We start from the raw sequence: 19,704 nt of genomic DNA on the forward strand, positions 1-19,704 counted from the left end.
CTCCACCGCTGGCTCCGGCTCAGCTGGGCTGGCGGATCAGCGGGTGAGGCCTGATGAAACAGGCGGCTGTTGTGTTGGACCCTGCTGGATCAGTAACCACCTCCCTGTGTGAGCGCTGCACTCACTTCTATACACGATGACGCGGGTTGATTGCTCTGAGATCTTATTCTGGCTTCTGACAACGCTTAGAGGGGTTTGTCTGCAGAGTGAAAACCAAAAGGCCTTTTTGTCACCGAGCAGATATGGTGACAAAAACAGGAAGTACGGCCCCTATGAAGAGTTATTAAGTAACATAACTGTATGCAGAAGTCAGCTTGATATCATGTCCATCAAATGTGGGTTTTGATGGACAAGTGGAGGTTTGTCCCTGTGCATTTGTTTGTTTGTCAACACGATGATGCAAAAATAACCACTGAACAGATTTCTAACGGATTTAATCCCTCATGTTATTTTTCTAATTGGTAAAAAAAGCCTAGAGCTTATATAACTATGGAGATTGGAAATAAGTTTAAAACAATATACAAACTATTTCTCTGTTAGCCGTGTGAAGGGAGATGTGTCCGGGCAGAGTCAGAAAGTTCAAACCTCATCATCTCCTTTAATTAGGATCCGAGACACATTCGGAGAGTCAGCATATATCTGCACAACAGAATAATATCAGTGATGGTGCAAAACAAAAGTGAGAAAGTTTGACACAGAATGACCCAAATAGAAACTCCAGCAAAACAAATAAATGAGGAAATGTACAATATAAACACCAGGAAATGTGAAGATACGAAATAATATATATAGTGTAAAGTGAATGGGCCTATACACAGAGTAACAGGGTTGCACATAGATGAGATTGCACAGATAGAAAATGGGGATTATGGGTTTAAAGGATGTTGTCAGTCCCTTGAAGAAAGAATTCATGTCAATTTATATTCATACGACAAAATCCTCAAGTGATTGGAAACAGCGCGTTCAATTAAATCTATCTGTTTGTTATTTCAAAGCGGATGTGCTCAGTTATTGTGAATGTTGAGAGTTGCTAATTATCTGAAGAGTCACAGACACGATGTGATGAATCAAATCACTTCAATTGTGAATTCTGAATATGGGCTATACAAATAAAAGTTGATTAATTGCAGAATGAGGAGAAGAACCACACGGTTGACTAGTCTCATAAACCGTCAAGAGAACAGTCGCCAACTCATGACAAGGTGGATTCCCTCCATCATAACTTCCAGGTGTGTATCAAGCCATATGAGAACAATCCCATTTTAATATCACCCTTCAGTTGATTGTCAGCTGACTGTCATCTGGCTATGAACACAAAGTTAAACAACATCATCCAATTTAAGATGTTTTATTATTTATTAAAATAAGCACCAGTGAGTAATACCTATAAATACTTACATGTAAGGATAATAGTACTTAAGTGTAAGGAGATTTAAAAAATATAGACAAATATGAATGGAATAAACACTAATATATACAGTGCAAAAATGAATATTGCACAGTTAAGAGCATTGTGTAATAATAACAAATAAATACATTAAAATGCACATTGGATTGTAATATAATGCTGTTTAATTCATCGTTATGCTGATATAAACAAAAGTCAAACATCTATATATGAATACAACACTAGAATATATATTTCCCACACTGACAGGTGGTTTTTCAAAGAGAGAACTTAGTGTCTGTTATTTCCGAGGTGCACTTGAAGGCAGCGTGAAGGTGTCATTGTTAATAAACTCAAACTTAATTAATCTAGTTTAAAAAAACATTAAAAACATCAATAATAATGATACAAATGGATAAATTAGAATAAATAAATAAATAAAAGATAAATAAAATCCTGTGTCCGTCGCCCCCCCTCCTCCAGCGGAGGCGCAGCGGTTCACGCCCCCTAGCGGCAGCGTCACAGCGGCGCCCGGTGGTTCGAGCCCCCGGTCACAGTGGAAGTTGTCTCCGCCGAGAGAAGCGCAGGAAGCGGGTTCGGGACTCGCCACGTTCCGCTGCTTCACACCGGAGCCATGAGGCGGAAGGAGAAGCGGTTGCTGCAGTTCACCGGGCTGCTGGTGGCGGCTCTGCTCTTCTTCCCCAACGTGGGGCTGTGGTCCCTGTACCGGGACCGAGTGTTCGACAACTCGGCCGACATGCCGGACGCTCCCGGAGGATTCCCCCCGATACAGGTAAGCGAAGCTCGGCCGCGACCGGCTCGGTTCGGTGCCCCCCTCGCTCCCAAGGATAGTTCGGCGGCCTCTCGGTGCGCAGGAGGTTTTACCCGCTGCGCACTTCCCTGTGTCGGCGTCACCCCAAAGACCAGCACCGTGGCGTCCCCACCGTGTGTGTGTCTGTGTGTGTCTGTGTGTGTTTGTGTGTGTTTGGTTTACAAGATGGACCCTGCTCTGGCACCGTGTCAGCCCGGCAGGTCGGTCCGCTCAGCGGGCAGGATGAGCAGGAGCCACGTAGCTGAACCGGGAGAGAACCCGGGGAGAACCCGAGGAGAACCGGGGAGAACCCGAGGAGAACCCGGGGAGAACCCGGAGGTCCAGGAGGCAGCGAAGTTACAACAACACTGAGTCCAGGAAGTTGTTACACTTGAAGAAAACACTCACTCACATATACACACACAAACACACTCATATACATACACACACAAACACACTCATATACATACACACACACACACACACACACTCATTCAATACACATACCCATACTCATACTACTACTACACACACACACACACTCATATACAATCACTGTCATACAACACGTACACACACTCTCATATACACACACTGTCATACAACACTCACACTTACACTTGACACAACACGCACACATAAGCTACATGCAACACTCACACATACACAGCACACACACATAAACTACATACAACAAACGACACACTACACACACACACAACACACACACACACACACACAGAGTTATGAAGGGCCAGGGTGTGTGTGTTCACTCATTGTATCAGTGTAACACACCATCAGACTCACACTGCTCCTGCTGGAAACCACCATTTGATCCACTGTGTTTATAAACTAACACAAACTGTCACTACTGGTTTGTTTTCACCAGTCTCTTGATTGGTTGAGTTTACACGATGTTCACAAACATCAGATTCCCAGCGACCACCGTGATTGGTTGACTCGCCGCCATCTTGGAATCGAGTCGAAGGAGCGAACCCGGCGTTGTGGCTTTGAACCAAACTTTATTCTGATGCTCATTCCACTTTGTGTCATGCGTTAATACAACTGACAATTTAACACAATGCCCTCACGACACAGGTTCATGTCAGCAAGGTGTGTGACAGGGCGTGAGGCCGCCTGTTTCCACAAAAACACTAAATAATAACTCCTGTTGCTACAGCAGCTCTTTGTCGTGTGTCGATGATTCACGCTGATGAGATGTTGTGTTTTTGTTCGTTAGGTGTTTAGCTGGTTGTTGCTCTTTTGTCTGGATCATGGGATGTGGTGACGAGGATTCAAACTGCAGGGTTTAGAATCTTAACTTGTCATTCTGGGATAATAAGTTAATTAACCAACCTGAGGTCAAACCAGCAATAACTGAAAAACTTGGTATTTTTCATCTTAAAGTTTCTCCAGATAGAGTTGTTCCACGTGTTTGACAGGTTTTTGTCAAGTTGTGAAACCTGCTTTGGAATTTGAGATTCTACGTCACTGACTAATCTTCTGAAAAATAACTCGTACCTAATAACGCATGCATTCCCGCCCTTGTGTCATTGAGCTGGAGGGTTGAAGGAATGAAGCTGCACCCTATGGACAATAAACAGAGCTGCAGAAGTTTGTGTTGGACAAGTTGTGTTGGTTCACGTAGAAGTGAAACGGACCTTATTAGGGAAACAATGGCCGCCCTCTCTTATTCTAATGAGGGGAAAGCTGCTGAATGGAGGCTTTCATGGATGCTCTGTGTGTGGAATGATGTCTCGGCCTTTAGCGAGGCCTGAGCTCACTCCTCCTCACTGTGAGTCTACGTGCACAGCTTCTTCTGGAAACAGTTTATTTCCACGATCAGTTAATTGTTTTCATGTATTGAAGATTTAGCCGCTGTTATCTGCAGCTAATGCTAATTCTCCGGCTGTGATAAACTGTGCGCACACATTTCCTCCTGAGGATCTCATTTCACTGCTGGAGTTAGGATTTGGTTTTGGTTTTGGTTTTGATCAGAGACACACACAGATTCGACAAGTGATGACAAGTTGCTCTGGTAATGAAGGAGGTGAAGTGGAGCTAAGAAATACTTTCATAACGAGATGAAGAAGCCGTCTGACGAAGAGAGAATCGGATCCTTTAGCTGAAATAAGTGGCTTTGGTCAAAAGCTACAACTTTTCTCGTGTGACAACAGTTCAAGACATTTTTCTATCTCCATATGAAATCAGCCAAATAACAACAGTATGTTTTCACATGGAGGAAAAGGTCTTCCCTGTGATGATAATCCTGCTACATGATGCAGGGATGACACATGTCCAATTTGTCGAGCGCACAGAGCAGATGATGGAGGATGAGTGTTTTTATCTGAGCTGTAGCTTGTTCTCCAGAGGAATCACGCTCGGACCCTTCGATGAACTGTTCTGGATTGGACGCAGCCGTCTGTGTGACTCACCGATGTCAAAGACCCTCGAATCCTCCTGCCACAGATGGCCGTTCGTCCATTTATTCAAAATCTATTAATATTGAACAGGTCGCAGTCGCACCCCCAAATACAGTTCTGAGATCGTGTGGAGTGACTCATAACTAACCACACGGCCTGTTTCTGATACACACAGGTGACCAGTAGAAGGAAAACCCTGAATACATGAGTCCAAACACAACAAGTGTTATCTCCCCCTCCTCACAGGGTGTGTACAAGGGGACGCTGCATGGTTTGATGATGAACATGTAGATAATATAAATACAAACATCGTGTTTGACCTGTATCCCTGGGAAATGCATCTGTATGTTCTCAGGGTTTGTAGAAGGATGTAGAAGTCAGAGCCTGGAGCTCATCCTCTATTATAGAGTTGGACCTTTTATTACTTTAACAATGATCTAGTAATCCAGTAATCCCAACCAAACTGCAGGATAGATTTTTTTTTTTTAGATTCAACTTTATTGTCATTGCACAGTACAAGTACTTATACAACGAAATGCAGTTTAGCATCTAACCAGTGCAAAAAAAAGCAGTAAAGTGCAGAGTATTGTGCGTATTTAAAGTGGAATGTAAATAAATAGATATGTAATAGTACAGTATGAACAGCTATTGTAGGATATAAGAACTATGAGCAAGATAAATATATAAAACTATATAAGTATGAATATACTATAGGTGGGATAATACAGTAGTAAAAAAAAGTAACAGTGTAGTGCAAATGTTCAAATGTTCAAAACATTAGAACAACAGTTAATTAGAACAACCTTCTCCTGGTCTGAGTTACCGTGTGGAGATAGTCGGAGGAGAAACCTGTTGACTGTGGAAAATACAGATTTGAAACCCGTTGGGCCTGAATGTGAAACAGTCCATGTTGTCTGCAGGGATGTAAATTATTAATGATGTCACTGGCAGCAGGTAGGACTGTGCTCTCACCTCCATCACATCCTCCACAGGAAGCTGCTTCATACGTAGACTTCCTCGGACTGGAACTGTCCCAGAGGCTTGTACCTGAGACACTGTATCATGGCTTTTACTGTTATTTGTAACGCACGTGTCTAAATGCAGAACTCACCCTGACCACAGCACAAGTGTCTCCGAGGCGTTGACCTCACCACTGGGTTATTACCATCGAGTCCCGCAGCTACAAGTGGCTCGAGCAGTAATCATATGGCGCCTGAATGACTATTTCATGCTGCTCAAGGAAACACGAGTTGCCTCAGCTCCTCCCGACTGTGACAGTGACAGAAAGGTAATTTTCACATCTCTTGTTGAGGAGGCCTGTTGAAGCAGAGGTGGTGTAGATTCCTCTCGTCTGCTCCAGCTGCTCAGGTTAAGTTGAGGTTAGACGAGATGAGAGCAGCTGGTGGAATTAAAAAGTGGCCTCAGAGTTCCACCTGATGTCTGCTGCACTTTCTGGTGGGAGTGCATTTTAACACTGACTTGCCAAAAACCTCAAATTTTACATCCCATTTTAGTTGACCAGGCATTTTTAGCCTTTATCTTGTCTCAGACATTAAACCAATATTTAAGGAGACACATGATGCTCATAATCAGGCTCATAGTTTAAATGTAGATCATTATTTAGAGGGTTTTCATTCTCTGATGTTCAGAAACACATCCCTTCCACCAGTCTGCCCTTGGTTTTTAGCCCCTGTCTCTTTAAGGGCCCCGTCCTGATAAAGCCCCGATAAAGAGAAGGGTTCTGATGCTGCTGAGATGGAAGCTTGACCCGGACTATTCACGAGCTGTTTCAGGAGCCTCAGTGTTTTTCTGTGGTGGTGAGAAGCTCCATGTGACGTCTGGACTTTGGCCTCTTCAACTCTGCGGAACTTTTACAAAGATCTCCTCAGATAAATACAGGAAACAGAGATGCATGGTTTCTTTCTGTTTCCCAGCCACTCAGTGTTTCCTCCTACTTGCTGGTAAAAGGATCTCAAACTCTCTTTGATCTTAATTGAGACTTATTTGAGCTGCTTGTGCTCGTTGTTTCCACAACTCAACCAATCCTGATCAGTTTCAGGTGGTTTGGATCAGGATGTAGTTCTTATGTGTTCCCAGGCTTTATCTCTGGGTGCTCCCTGCTGGTGGCTTTTCCACTGGATGTAATCAGCTGTGGTTAAAGTCCAGAAGATAAGGTTTGCTCTTGAAAGGAAAGTTGGCTGAGATTCATGGCCGTGTCACAGAGAAATGAGAATCATACAGGCCTCTGGACGCTCGAGGCTACATTTATGAGCCACACACTGCAGGCTGGATTACTGTTCATTCATCACTCCAGGACCTTGTGCGTTTCGCCTCTGACACGTGTGCAGTACACTCCCCCCCCCGACAAAAACACACACACACTTGCATCTACTCTTTATAGAGGCAGTAAAAGGTCAGTCAGCCACCGTCCAGTCTTATTAATGAGCAGACCTCAAAGTAAACAAGGACGTCTATGTAGAACATCTCAGCACAAGGAGAAATCCCAGCTGAGACATATTGCAAGAACTTCCTTTTTAATTAATCTTTTTATTTTTGCTTCAGAAGCTGCGGATTTCCGGGCGAATTATTGCTCCAGAACAAACAGTTTTTTTTCCAAATAAATCCCCCCAGTGCTTCAGTGAGATTTTGAAATCCCCTGCTGTCGGCTTGTGATGAATTCCTCCCACACAGTCACAATGCAAATCAGATATTGGTTTAACCCCTCTGTCCTCCAGGCCTCCGGGGGACTTATACAAAACATGGTCTGACCCTAACCCTATAATGAGGCTGCAGAGGCATGATTGGACCCAATGAAATCCACTAATGGAGTAATTTAGTTAGTAACCTCCCTCTGCACATTACCTCTTAAACAAATGCTTATTTTTGAATGAATGGATTCTTCTATCACAGCTTTGTCTGCAGGGGAATGTGTAGAGGAAACAGGTCGACATGTTTTTTCCACAACTAGATTCCAGGAACTGGGCCAAACTCGACTTATAGAGTCATCTGAATGTCCCCGTTTCTGACATCTCGGTACAACCGTCTCCGAGAACCGGGCCCTGCCTCTCCTCGGCGCTCCGACAGAGTCCAACTGTTTGACCCGCAGCTCCCTGTCTGTTTCCTCTCTGCTGCTGTTCCGATAAACATTAAAGTTGAATAAGACTTTAGCCCCCTGGTTCTGTGAAAAATCTCTCCTTTCTGCTCTATTGACATCATGTGGGAGAGAGGCAATGATGTTTCATGCCAATAGCAGGCGGTGATTTCAGAGAGCGCTCCGGGAGGCTCAAGGCTGCACCTACGGGAAGCGTGAATCCAAAGTGCACAGAAACAAAATTGAAATTGAATGGATTTCCGCTGCCCTCACATTGCACCGCGCATGCAGGAGGATTTCAGACAGAAAATCGAGCCTCCTTCAGGCACGTTGGTGGAGAGCGATGTCGAGCTGCACTGGATTTCTTCATATGGCTGCAAACCAGTGTGGGAAACCGAGGCCCTCCTGCAATTAAGGAAATTGCATCAGCTCGGTGAATCCTGTGAGGTTAAGAGCAATTAGGGCGGCTCTGGAAGTGGGATTAAGACAGTTTAACATGGTTCATGATAAGTTGAGAGAGTATATTAGAGTTTATGACTCTGCACACTGCTCGGTTAATTTTTGTATTAAAAACGTCTCCTCTGCAAGGACGTATGCAGACTGCAGCAGGAGATTGTGCAGGTCAGACGCCTCCCTATCATTCAGGTGGGGGGGGGGGGGGGGGGGGCTGGGTATATCATGCAACAGCTATATTAAAGCAACAACTTGATGAGGGAGGGGTGTGACCGACGAAGCTTGTTTCGGTCTGTTTGTGCCAGATGGTATTTCTAACCTCTAACATGAGATTGTGCCACAATAAGGTTATTTAGAAAAGAAAGAGAACAAACCGTCCTATAGTGGGAGATCTGGTGCTGGAGAGAAAAGCTGTTAATGTCAGTACCTGATGTACCTCACTGAGCCGTGAGCCAGCTGTGCTGCTGGGCCGGGGAATGAGATCCTATCTGTAACGTGTTAAGCTCCTGGAAACGAGGGAGACCGAGGGGTGAAAGTCATTTGCAAAGACAAGTGGAGTTACTTGCTGCAGACTTAAGTCGCTGCACTTTATCACTCGGAGCTGAGGAGGAGAAGGAGGATGGGGACGGGAGGGGATGAAAAAGAGGCGTTTGTTCACGGGCAAACTTTTCTTTGGGGGGCTCGAGCGTTTCCTCCCCAGGCTCCTCGCACAAGGCAGACGTTGAGTCGCCGCTGGCTGCAGCTCAGGCCGAGCGCATGCCGGAGCTGCTCTGTATGCCGGAGCTGCTCTGTATGCCTGTCAGGGATCCGCTGCCCCAGATCAGTGCGAGGAGCCAAATGAGGGACAGGTGCAGCCGACAGCCTGTGGACACGGAGCGAGGAGTCAGGCTTTTAATTACAGCCACGTGGGCCATGGAGCTGCTTTTTTTAATGTTCAGATGATTAAACTAATCCCTGGAGGCTAATTTAAGGCCAGCTCTGTGCTTTATGGTGCTGAGCCTCACAAACAATAAGATGCACTTGAGTGTTGTGTGTTAAGTATTTGCTGCATAAATCTGCCTCAGTACACAGTCATACTGACCCGGGGTCAGCTTTGCACATTTCTTGGCTCCAGGCTAAATCTGTTTATGTACAAACTCTGAAACTTTCCTAATTTAGACCTGTATACATATATGTGCATTATTCTGCAATGTTCAGGTCTAATAGAGTCGTGATGTATCCTCAGTGATGATTTTATGGAACTTTTATTAGTCATCGGGGGCACATCACCAATTTGATACTTGAAAATCAGTCTGCTTGTCAAAAGGAGGAAACCAGTCCCCACACTTCACATGGCTTGATAAACCATACCAGTTATAGGGAGGGGTTAGAACCACTCCCAGCTGATGATGGGCCGGAGTACGGGTACATTCTGGACAGGTAGCAGGTCTGCTGATGGGATAACTGAGTTGTTCCATCACAAGTTCAGGTCTGAAGGCACTTACATGCGTCCTCGAGACATCCAGAGATGTCTCGAGGACGCATGTATGTCCAGATGCATGGGCCACGGAGCTGGACCCAAGTTTGTGTTGAGAAAATCAACACAAAGTAGAATTTGACGGTCTAGAGGAGGAAACAGACAGTGGGTGAAATGAGCTCTAATCTAAATCTACAGTGACCTTTGCCCTGTTTATGAGGTCTGCTCTGAACTCGGCTCTGACCTTTGCCCTCCTCTTCATCGACTGCCGATAATCTCGATGAAGCAGGAATTAAAGCTCACCCGCTGCTAACTGCGTATTTAATGTCACCGTTACTCATCAGCCTGGTTCCTGAACTGTGAAATGTTGCAGTTTAAACTCTCATTACCCAGAGTCTGTGGACCTGTTGGCTGGTAAATGGACCCGAGCTTCTTCTCTCACCGTTCAGCTGGTCCCTGGTCTGTTCTCTAGCTCTGTGTTATTGTTGGCTGGAAGAATGTGTTTCCTTTTCTGTGGCGTTAGTGAATTCATGACCGCAGCACCTGACCTGTGAGGAGTTTATTAAAGGAAATGCACCAGTGTGGTTTTTCTACAGAGATTTTCTTTTTTCTTCCAGCCGAGCACTTTGATGCAAGGAGTGTGTTCTTTCATGTAGCTGGTGCTCTCGGAGGCGACGGCATTTAAAGGCAGTCATGCTGTGGGCTTTGTGCATATGAGATAAAAGCTCTCTGTGTGTGTGTGTGTGTCTCTGTGTGTGTGTGTGTGTGTGTGTGTTCAATAGACAATGCACATTTCCCCCACAGCGCCTGCCTGGCTGCACGCAGCAGTAAAGATCAGGTGATAGGGGCGGACCACAGGCCCTTCACAGAAATGACATTTAAATCGTCCCGAGCATCATGGGAAACGAGACCCAGTGTCCAGTGTTTGAGCAGATGAACCATTTAACCAGAGGCATGTTGCTGCTGCTGTGTTTTCCTCAGCTGCTAACAACTGAGTCCCCCCCCCCCGGAGAGCTGGGATGTGATCAAGAGCTCCTCAGTCATGTCCTGCTTCTCCTCTCTGGGCAGCAGGAAGACCTGAACCCTCAGTGGTGAAGGGGAATCAGCTTTTTTTAGGTGTGTGGATTCAGAAAAAGGACATTTTGTGCTGGAGAAACGCACTTGGCTCATTGGGAGCTTTCTAATGGGCTTATTAAAGGATGTCCTGTATAATTTCATATAAAATCTCCATGAAAAATCCTCGGCACAGATAGAGTCCTGCTGTGGCAGCAGCATCGTGATGATAAGAAAATCCTCCCGACAGTGTCTCATAATGAGAGTTAAAACTAAACCAGCTCAAAAACAGTCGACGAGGAATCGATCTATCAATGAATGGCTTTCTAAGTTTTCATAATGTTTTTATCATTTAATTGGTAAAAATACAGAACAGAACAGGTCTTGATGTGTTTTTTTAAATCCATCTCTGTTTATCACAGTTTTCAGAACAAGAAGGATAAAGATGACACTTTGGAATCTAGAGACTTGATAGGCTTTGCATCATCATCATCTGTTGTTTTAATCTAAAAAAGTAATATTGATAAATGTTTCTGCTCCGTGGAGCCTGAACCATAACCAGGTGAGGAGTAACTGACCTGAACCACTGGAGCTTAAACCTGTTAGACCACAGGAAGCTGTACATGTGAAAATATTACATTTATTGATAGATTTCTTTATGTTAAACAAAACTCGATCGATAATAATAAAACCATTAATGACGCAGTAATAATAAATAACTCGTGGAGGAGCTGAATCAAGTCCCTGCAGCACGTTACCTACAATCATACGTCCTGCTCTGTGTTTAAATGTCAATGCAGTGACGGCTGCACTTCCCCTCAGCTGGTGTCCCCGTGTGATCTTTACCTCACAACCGGGATTCAAACCTTTCCTCCCTCACCGCGAGGCCACCGCGCCGCTGCCATGTGAGGTGTGACGTCTTTGTTTCATGTTTCCACAGATAGTGGCTCAGTCGGCGTTTCCCTGCGGTTCACAGAGCTTCAGAGGACGAGGTTTGAACCGAGGCGGTCGGGCCCGTCTTCCTCGTCTTTTTTAAAACTCATTCTGCAGCAGCTCCTCTGAACAGCTGTTTGATGATTGACGCGTCGTCTCGGGGAAGAAATTGCTGCATTTGTTGCTCTGTTAGACCGAAGCGTTCCTCAGCGAGCTGCAGGGAGAGCAGGTGATGTCACTGTTTGTGATGCTTTGATCAGTACACACACACACACACACACACACACACACACGCAGACACACACCATCCCTGAAGCCTGTCTTCATCTTGAATGACAGTTGCAAATTTACTCTTTCTTCCTGTAGAGATATTTTTGTTGATGGTGATTAAGGATGTAAAACAATCTTTGAAACCACGAGCTGTGTGAGTGAGAAGATCTAAATAACCTAAAGACATATTTATACAGATATAGTAGATGTAAACATTCTAGTTACTTTCAGTTACTGTTCAAATGTCAACGTGTGACTGACACAACAATAAGTTACTTCCTCAGATGTCTCAGAATCTCCAGTGTCATCAGGTTTTCTAATGGAAACACTTCAAACTTTCAGAAACAGAAAAACAAAAGACTTCACAATGGAGTCTGTTCACATCCACACGTTCCCCTGTGGGCAGAGGGTCACTCTCCGTGTCTTCAGACCTTTGTGCCGCCGGTGGTTTGGTGGAGGTCTGAGAAGCGGTGAAGAGCTCACTGATGTTTCCTGGAGGCTGTGAACACACGTTTTTATCAACTGCTTCTTCTTGGAGCCGCGGGGCTGCTTCATCACACTGTGCAATAAAACTGTGTCGTGCTCTCTTTGGACAAACACAAAGTATTGAAGTTCCAAACAGGAAAAAGTTCAACCAACAGACTCTCCAAAAAAAGGCATTTTTCAAAAACTTTTTATAGCAATAAAATAACAATATTTCTCTCTCCAGTACTGAGAGCAGAAACGATAAACTCTGATCTGATCTATGCTTCTGTAATGATTTAGCACCAGGGCCCTGTGTAGTACCTGGTTTCACGACCCATCCCTAAATGGAGGTGCTGTAGATTTGATTTGTGCGGCAGAATAAATTGTTTATATGACACTGGAGTCCTTTTAGAGCCACAGGAATTTGTGAACATGTCAGCAGTTTTCCAACATATAACTGTTGGATTTCTATAGTCTATAAATCTTACAATAAGTACAAATACTGGTTCCTTGTACTGGAAATCTAAAGTGACATTTGAACTCTGGATAATTTGCTGAATTAAGATGTTTACTAAAGCTGCCCATGGAGCCAATTCCCAAATTGGAAGATGCTGGAATCATTTTTTATTTCCAGAATCTGCTGAATATAGTTTTATTACATTTTATTTTGAGCCCTAGAAACAAATATCCTCCCCTTTTGCCCATTGATGTTAAACAGGAGCATAAATCTCACGGACTGCATCTCAGTAGATCTGTAAGGATCTGCATGACTGGATACCAGAGGAGGTAATTGAGTAAATATGAACGCACCCTTAACTGGATGTGACTTCTTCTGGTATCTCCCTCTCGGATCAGATGAGTCACGTCTGCTTCTATTGTCGGGTCTTTCCACAGCCGCAGTGAACTGGTGCGTGACATCACTCTGTGTTCTCAGCATTGATACGATGCAGCAGGCGGAGAAGAGGTGGATTTACATCATGTTACCACATTAGGAACCAGTTCTCAGAGCTCGGCCCACTTTGTCTCACATTACGCTCTCTGATTGGACCGTTGTCTGCTGGACCCCGAGCTTTCATCCTGTGGCCTTATTGTCCCCCTCACTGACAAATGTTGATAATTGCCTTCCAGGGGAGCTGTAATCGTCTCCCCACTGAACCCATTGATTCGCTCGCCCTAACCAGTGGTGGGAAGGAGCAACGCGCCCTGGGCTCTCTCACTTGGCATGGCACGGTACAGCTTGGCACGGCAGGACGAGCCAGCCACGGGGAGATGCATGTGGGGGGAAGCTAGCAGGATTAGGGCCGCCGAGATAACTGATTTGCTGATCATTACGTAAGCCACATCTGTCCTCTGTCCCCGCCGTGGCACCCGGCCTCCCACGCTGAGCACAGCCAAACCCGGCAGCGGCATGAAGAGATGAGACCGAGTTCTGCTCACAGAGTGCAAGCCAGGGGAAAGGGTGAGTGGGTGAGGCGAGGGGGAGGTAAACACACTGCAGGCTGCTCGTCGGCAAAACGCTGGGAAAATCACGGGGTTACCTCAGAGGATGGTGTTCATATGATGGCAGAAAGGCTGACCAGCAAAGTGCCTTCAATTATAGAACCAATCCTACAGAGAGGCCTCACACAGAGAGGCAGCTTCCTAGAACCCAGAGCTGCAATTTCCTGTATTGATCCGTCTCGTCTTTTTTTTGTGCTAAATGTCAGAAATTTATGAAAAATACCCGAAGCCTTCTCCCAGAGTCTAAGTGATGTCTGGTTTCACCTTATCGACGGTAGAAATAATGATGTAATAAACACACCCATGCAGTAAATCATCACATTTTGAAAAGCAGAGAAGTTGGAAAGTTTGACAATTAAAAGTGAGAGATTATCAAGACTCAAAACAATGTAGTGTTTATTGATTGATGGACGACTGGCAGCAGCAGAAACGTCACAGCAGCTCTTCTGTGTTTTATCGCCCTTCAACACGCACTGTGCTCTGCAGTATATCTTTTATATTGCTATCATTTAAAGTCTTGGGCCGTCTGCAGTGATGTTCTATGAACTGCTTCTCACCACTTCATCATTTCAATCGAACACAATTAGATCTTTGTTGATATGCCAACTCGTCCCCATCAGCCAACCAAGGAACCTTTTCTGCAATAAACAAGTGTTTTAATTGCTTTAATGGATATTAATGGACCTTATTTTCCCTGTGAAGATGCAATTAAATCACATCTCATTTGTAATTGAAAAGGTTAAACTAAAATCTAGTAAACTCTGCAAATAACCATCCACCTATTATCTGTTCCACTCATCCTTTGAGCGTTGTGGGGGGCGGGAGCCGATCCCAGTTGACACTGGTCGAGAGACAAACAACCCTCTATGGTTATGGACCTAATACCAATCTGCATGTGTTTGGACTGTGGAGAGGAAGCCAGAGAAAGCAGAAACAGGGATAACATGCATCTCCAAACAGAAAGACCTCGACCAAACTGGGAATTCAGCTCGAGTGCACTTCTGTGCCAGACTCCAAATAACCAGAAATTTGTCTCTTGTCTCGCTTGAACTCTCTCGTGGAGGAGTGTTACCGGAAAAATGTCCTAGGGAGAATTAATTGCCTCACTCAAGGATGCTACAGCCGAGCAGTTTGTTTCTATCACTGCACCTTGACCCCACACGGGCCTGCAGGACAGATTCCATTCCTGCACTAATCCAAGGACCGTGGGGGGGTAGGAGAGGTTTCGCTCTTTTGCTTGGACAGGACAGTGGACTGCTCAGCATTTAATGGCCCCTACACGGTGTCTCCCTGCTTCCCCTCCCTCAGACATGATAAGGAGCTTATTTGAACAGCACTTTGCTCAGATGGGTTTGGATGGGATCCAAGCCGAGGCTGTGATCATGGCAGCGGCAGCACAGCTGTAAATTACCACTGAAGTCCCTCACACATCCATCTCACTGTGCCTCCTATTAAAGTGGAATTTTTAACTTAAATGACGTGGAATAATCTGTCTTGAAATTGCCTGTGGGAGGTTAACAACTGCTCTGTCATAAACATCTGTCCCAGGTCCTGTTGTAGTAGAACTTGTCTGATACATGAGCTCTAAATTAAAAGAAGCAGGGTGGGGGGGTTGTTTCTCCTCTTTTGATTGATGCACATTCTTTTCCAAGTTGTTTGTTCAGTAGTCAAAGTATCAGTGGTGTGAAATTAGATCAAGATAAATGTTGTGCTGCTGAACGACGTCTCGTAAATCCTGCAGAAACATTTCTCCTTTCTGCTCGGCGGCAAATTGGTGCAGATTTGGCAAGGGCTTGTTGGCAATGATGCTGGTTGATATAAACTCTGACTCACTGTTTTTGTGCAGAGTAAACATCCTGCAAAGAGTGAAACCGTTTCAGACAACATGAACGTCTGCAAATGGCCTTTTTCGTGTCTGTGTGACTGTGCTTCGGTAATCAAGCAGAGTTTTGTGCCTGAAGAAGGCCGGGAAGCTGCCATCTGTCATGGCCAATGTCCAGTCCTCTGCCTGGTGTCTCTGGTGTCGGCAGAGCTGTGGATAATCACGCCTGTCAGGAGATGAGAGACAGTGTGGCCGTCCCCTGCTGGCCTCCTCTTCTAGGGGGGTCTCAGAACCTCAATCCCCACCCGGAGATCTCCAAACATCGGTGGTAAAGAGCAACTGGAGCCCCGGAGACGAGCCCAGATTTGAGACAGATCCAGAGTCAAAACTCCCCAACTGGCTTTTCTACAACTCAGTGCTTCTCTGAGGATTAAGACAAATACAAAAGCAAACAACTGAACGAGTTCAACTCTCTCTGAAAGAAGCCGTTTTCTCAACAGTGTCAAAAGGACATTTCTTTGTTCTCTCATCCAAGATGTTGTGAGTTTTATTTCTGTGCACCACATCTCCACTGCTACAGACACCCTAACACGTTATAGTTTGAAGACGGGATCACCTTTCATACGTTTTCCCTTCGTGTCCACGATACTCTGGAGCTTTTTGGTCCCTGAGACTTTTGTAAACACTGCTGATCCTTTCAGTTTGAAAACTCAGGGGTTGTTTAAGCCTGGACCGGCAGAAACAGTGACTTTGATAAGTGATATCAGGTGTGTTGTGGATGGAAATTATTACTAATAAAGAGCTAAAATGTTAATTTCCCAATGTGATTGTTTTTTAGTTTTTAGTTAGAATATTTTCCCAGAGAGAGAAGTCTAGACTTTTGGATGACGAAGCCGTTTCCCGATGCTCTAGCTTTCCAAGGTTCACAAAACCAAACATGGCCATTTGCTGGTAAACCACTTTGCAGGAGAGGATATGATTCACCTTGGAGTTGGACCAACAGCTTGTTGGATCTGGTGGAGGTGTACTCCGGTGGTGCAGTGTACTACTTTTAGAAAGTGGGTACTGTTGGCTCCTGGTTGTGTGTGATGAGCCGGGACAGCCAGGTCAAATTGACTTGTCTGTGAAGTGGCTGAGGAGAGGAGGAGGAGGAGGAGGAGGAGGTGGAAGAGGAGGAGGATGGAGAGGAGCAGGGGCTGAGGTAGAGCAGGACAGGTAATTGTGCCTCTGGGGGTGGAGCTGTCTGTGATCTGACACAGCAGAAGAACAGAAATGCTTCCTCTCCTCAACTACTGTCGACTCTCAGCAGGAGAGGAAACAGAAAAGGGAAGTGTTGACCCAAGGTGGTCGGATTGATCCTCTGCAGAGAATGAATGAAAAGCTGTGTTCTCTCTTCTCTGCTGGTGATCATCCCCCCCCCCCCGCTACTTCAAACAAACAGTAAAGTTGCTGCAGACACATGAGTGTTTGTGTTATCATATATTTTTGCTTTGTATAGAAACACAGGGGTTTGTGGAAGGCAGCCAAATGTCAAATGGGCTTTTCCCCAAAAACTGAAACAACTCAGAATATTTATTTGCCTTTTTCAATTAAATAAATAAAAATATTCAATACTCAGCAGAGAATCTACCTTTTCTCCTTCCTTTCACCAGCACCTAGCACGGTTATTCAGGTGTGAAGATATTACCAGTAACTCTCAAATCAAACCTGCTTGTATCTGTGTGTGACAGTGTGTGAGTTCAGGCCTGAATACAGACATAGAAAAACCAAGGACAGCGTTTTGTTCCTCTTTCAAACCAGACAGGCCAAATAACGATAAGGTTCCAATGAATGGGAGGAATCAGCAGACGTGCAGGACGACTCTCTGCAGCACAGCATGGATAATGAAAGGATGGCAGGGAAACAACAACGAGGAGATGGAGAGGGCGGAGGAATTAAACTAAACACCTGTCCCCGTGAAGCACCGAAAAACAAATAGTTTAAAACTCTCAGACAAAGTGTCCTTGTTAGAGGAAGCAAACCTCTCCGACATGTGGATGCTGTATTACTGCGTAATGTCCCTCCACAGCTGCTTAGGGCCTAAACCCGCAGCAGCAGCACCAATCCCACCACGATCTGTCCGAATAGCAAACATAATCTGCTGCTGGGCAGATTAGCAGGAGACCACAGCAGCATGGAAATGAGGTTAGGCAGCCAGCGCTTCAGAGAGGCTCGTGGTAATCGGTAAATCCCTCCATCGAGGTCACCGGGATGAAAACCCGCGGACCGGAGGCTGCCTGGGATTTCAGTTCCCTGCATAACCGTCATAATTCAGGTGTTTCCTAACGATTCAAGAGTCGCCGACAATGGCCCGTTCCTTCCTCAGCACGGTTCATCAGAGGTTCTGCTTTCTGTAGATGATAAAACCAAAAGCTTTGAGTTTAACGTGATAGAAAAATTACATAATCACATTTTAATGACCGGATGCTTGCGTGGAAGTTGCCATCGTACCACAACCAGGGAAATCAGTTGTTTTGAATGTGTCCATGTCCCATCTGCTAACACGGAGGTTGTAGGGCTTATGACCTTTACTGCAACCAGCCACCAGGGGGTGATCCAGATGATTTGGCTTCACTTGTGGGACCCTCCATCTTTTATATATAGTCTTTGGTAGCAATAGTTGTCATGTATCGACTTTTATTAATAGAGGAACAGCTTATTAGGGGTAAAACTATCTGTTCACATTTTAATTAGTGGTGAATAAGATAGAATCACTTCCTGTTTGCAACGTGTGGACAACTGTCACTGAAAAGACTCTTTAACACTGAAGACGTTTAATTATCTGTGATGATGATTTGTGAGGGAGGTGTCGATCGTACCGGATCCACTCCAGAAATAATAAATAACAATAACGATGTAACACATCTTCTGTATTTCCTGTGGCAAGCAGCTGTGGTATAAACATGATAATATATTCCAGTGTATGATAATACAGGAAATAACGTCACCTAGCGCAGCTGCTCACACATTAGGATTAATACCTCCCAGGTGCTTCGGTTGTCAGTTCAAATTGAACCCATCGTCAGCTCGTGCAGACTTTAGTCCAGGTGTTTACAACTTTGTTGGCTATTTCAGGGCAGCTACCCCCCCCCCCCCAAGTTGTGAGTGGTCGCCTGCAGCGCCGTGAAGGATACGACTTTGTGTAGAACCGACAACACGAAGGAGGCCGCTCCCGGAGTTTATGGACACAGCTAATATCCCATTTTACGCAGATTAGGATACGTGTCTTCCTCAGTGTCTTGTGTGAATACAAATGAACGGACACTCTCAGTGTGTCTCTCGTGGATCTCTGTGCAAACACTGACTGACACGTGGCCTTTTCCCCATCAGTTAAATAGACCACTAAAAGGCTGCATTAAATTTAATGAGGGATCACGCTGCCGGGTGACACGAGCTCCGTCCCCGTCCTCCTGCTCGTCCGAGCGTCTTCCCCTCGTCCTGCTGGAGTCGGTGTTGTCCCTCCGAGATGTGCTGCTGCTGTTTGGCGCCGCTAACAAGACATTCCGGCGTCTGTCAGATAATTAAAGCGGGGCTTGATGGAGACGGAGCAGCCTGGTGTGGATTGTGGTGTCATCCCTCCGACGTCCTATCACTGTGTTTGTGCCGGGTCTTGAATATTAATAGAGCGGAAAAATGCCCAGAGTGGAATGAGTTTGTGGCAGCGTGGAGTCTGGGCTTTGTGATGATGGTGATTAGCACAGTGGAGGAAGGCAGTACTCTGCTGTGTAGCACAACAGAGAAACGGATGAGTGTGTTTGGTTGGGCTCCGTGTCGATGCCTCATCTCTGCTGGCGTGTGAGTCGACTGTGAATGTGCTGCAGCCGGCGGAGGCAGAGCCCGAGTCAGATTGTAAACAAATCTTAAAAGATACCCGTCGGGGGGGTTTATCGTTGACAAATTGTTTTTACTCGTTTATTCTTACAGTCGACGTAACTCATCAGAAGACATTGTGTGCGTCCTTATTGTGAATGAGTCGAATTAGACAACACAACATCTTCAGA

The 19,704-nt window shown here is 45.3% G+C and overlaps 1 protein-coding gene across 1 annotated transcript in view; it reads left to right on the forward strand.

Moving 5' to 3' along the window:
- The first annotated feature begins 1,924 nt into the window (after positions 1 to 1,924).
- Positions 1,925 to 19,704, forward strand: part of LOC128457324 (polypeptide N-acetylgalactosaminyltransferase 10) — a 47,057-nt gene continuing 29,277 nt past the window's right edge. The window contains exon 1 of the mRNA XM_053441974.1: positions 1,925 to 2,180. Coding sequence (XP_053297949.1) covers positions 2,022 to 2,180 — 159 coding nt within the window. The 5' untranslated portion in view covers positions 1,925 to 2,021. The remainder of the gene's footprint in view (positions 2,181 to 19,704) is intronic.

Source organism: Pleuronectes platessa, chromosome 15 (genome assembly GCF_947347685.1).
Source record: "Pleuronectes platessa chromosome 15, fPlePla1.1, whole genome shotgun sequence".
NCBI classification, from domain to species: domain Eukaryota; kingdom Metazoa; phylum Chordata; class Actinopteri; order Pleuronectiformes; family Pleuronectidae; genus Pleuronectes; species Pleuronectes platessa.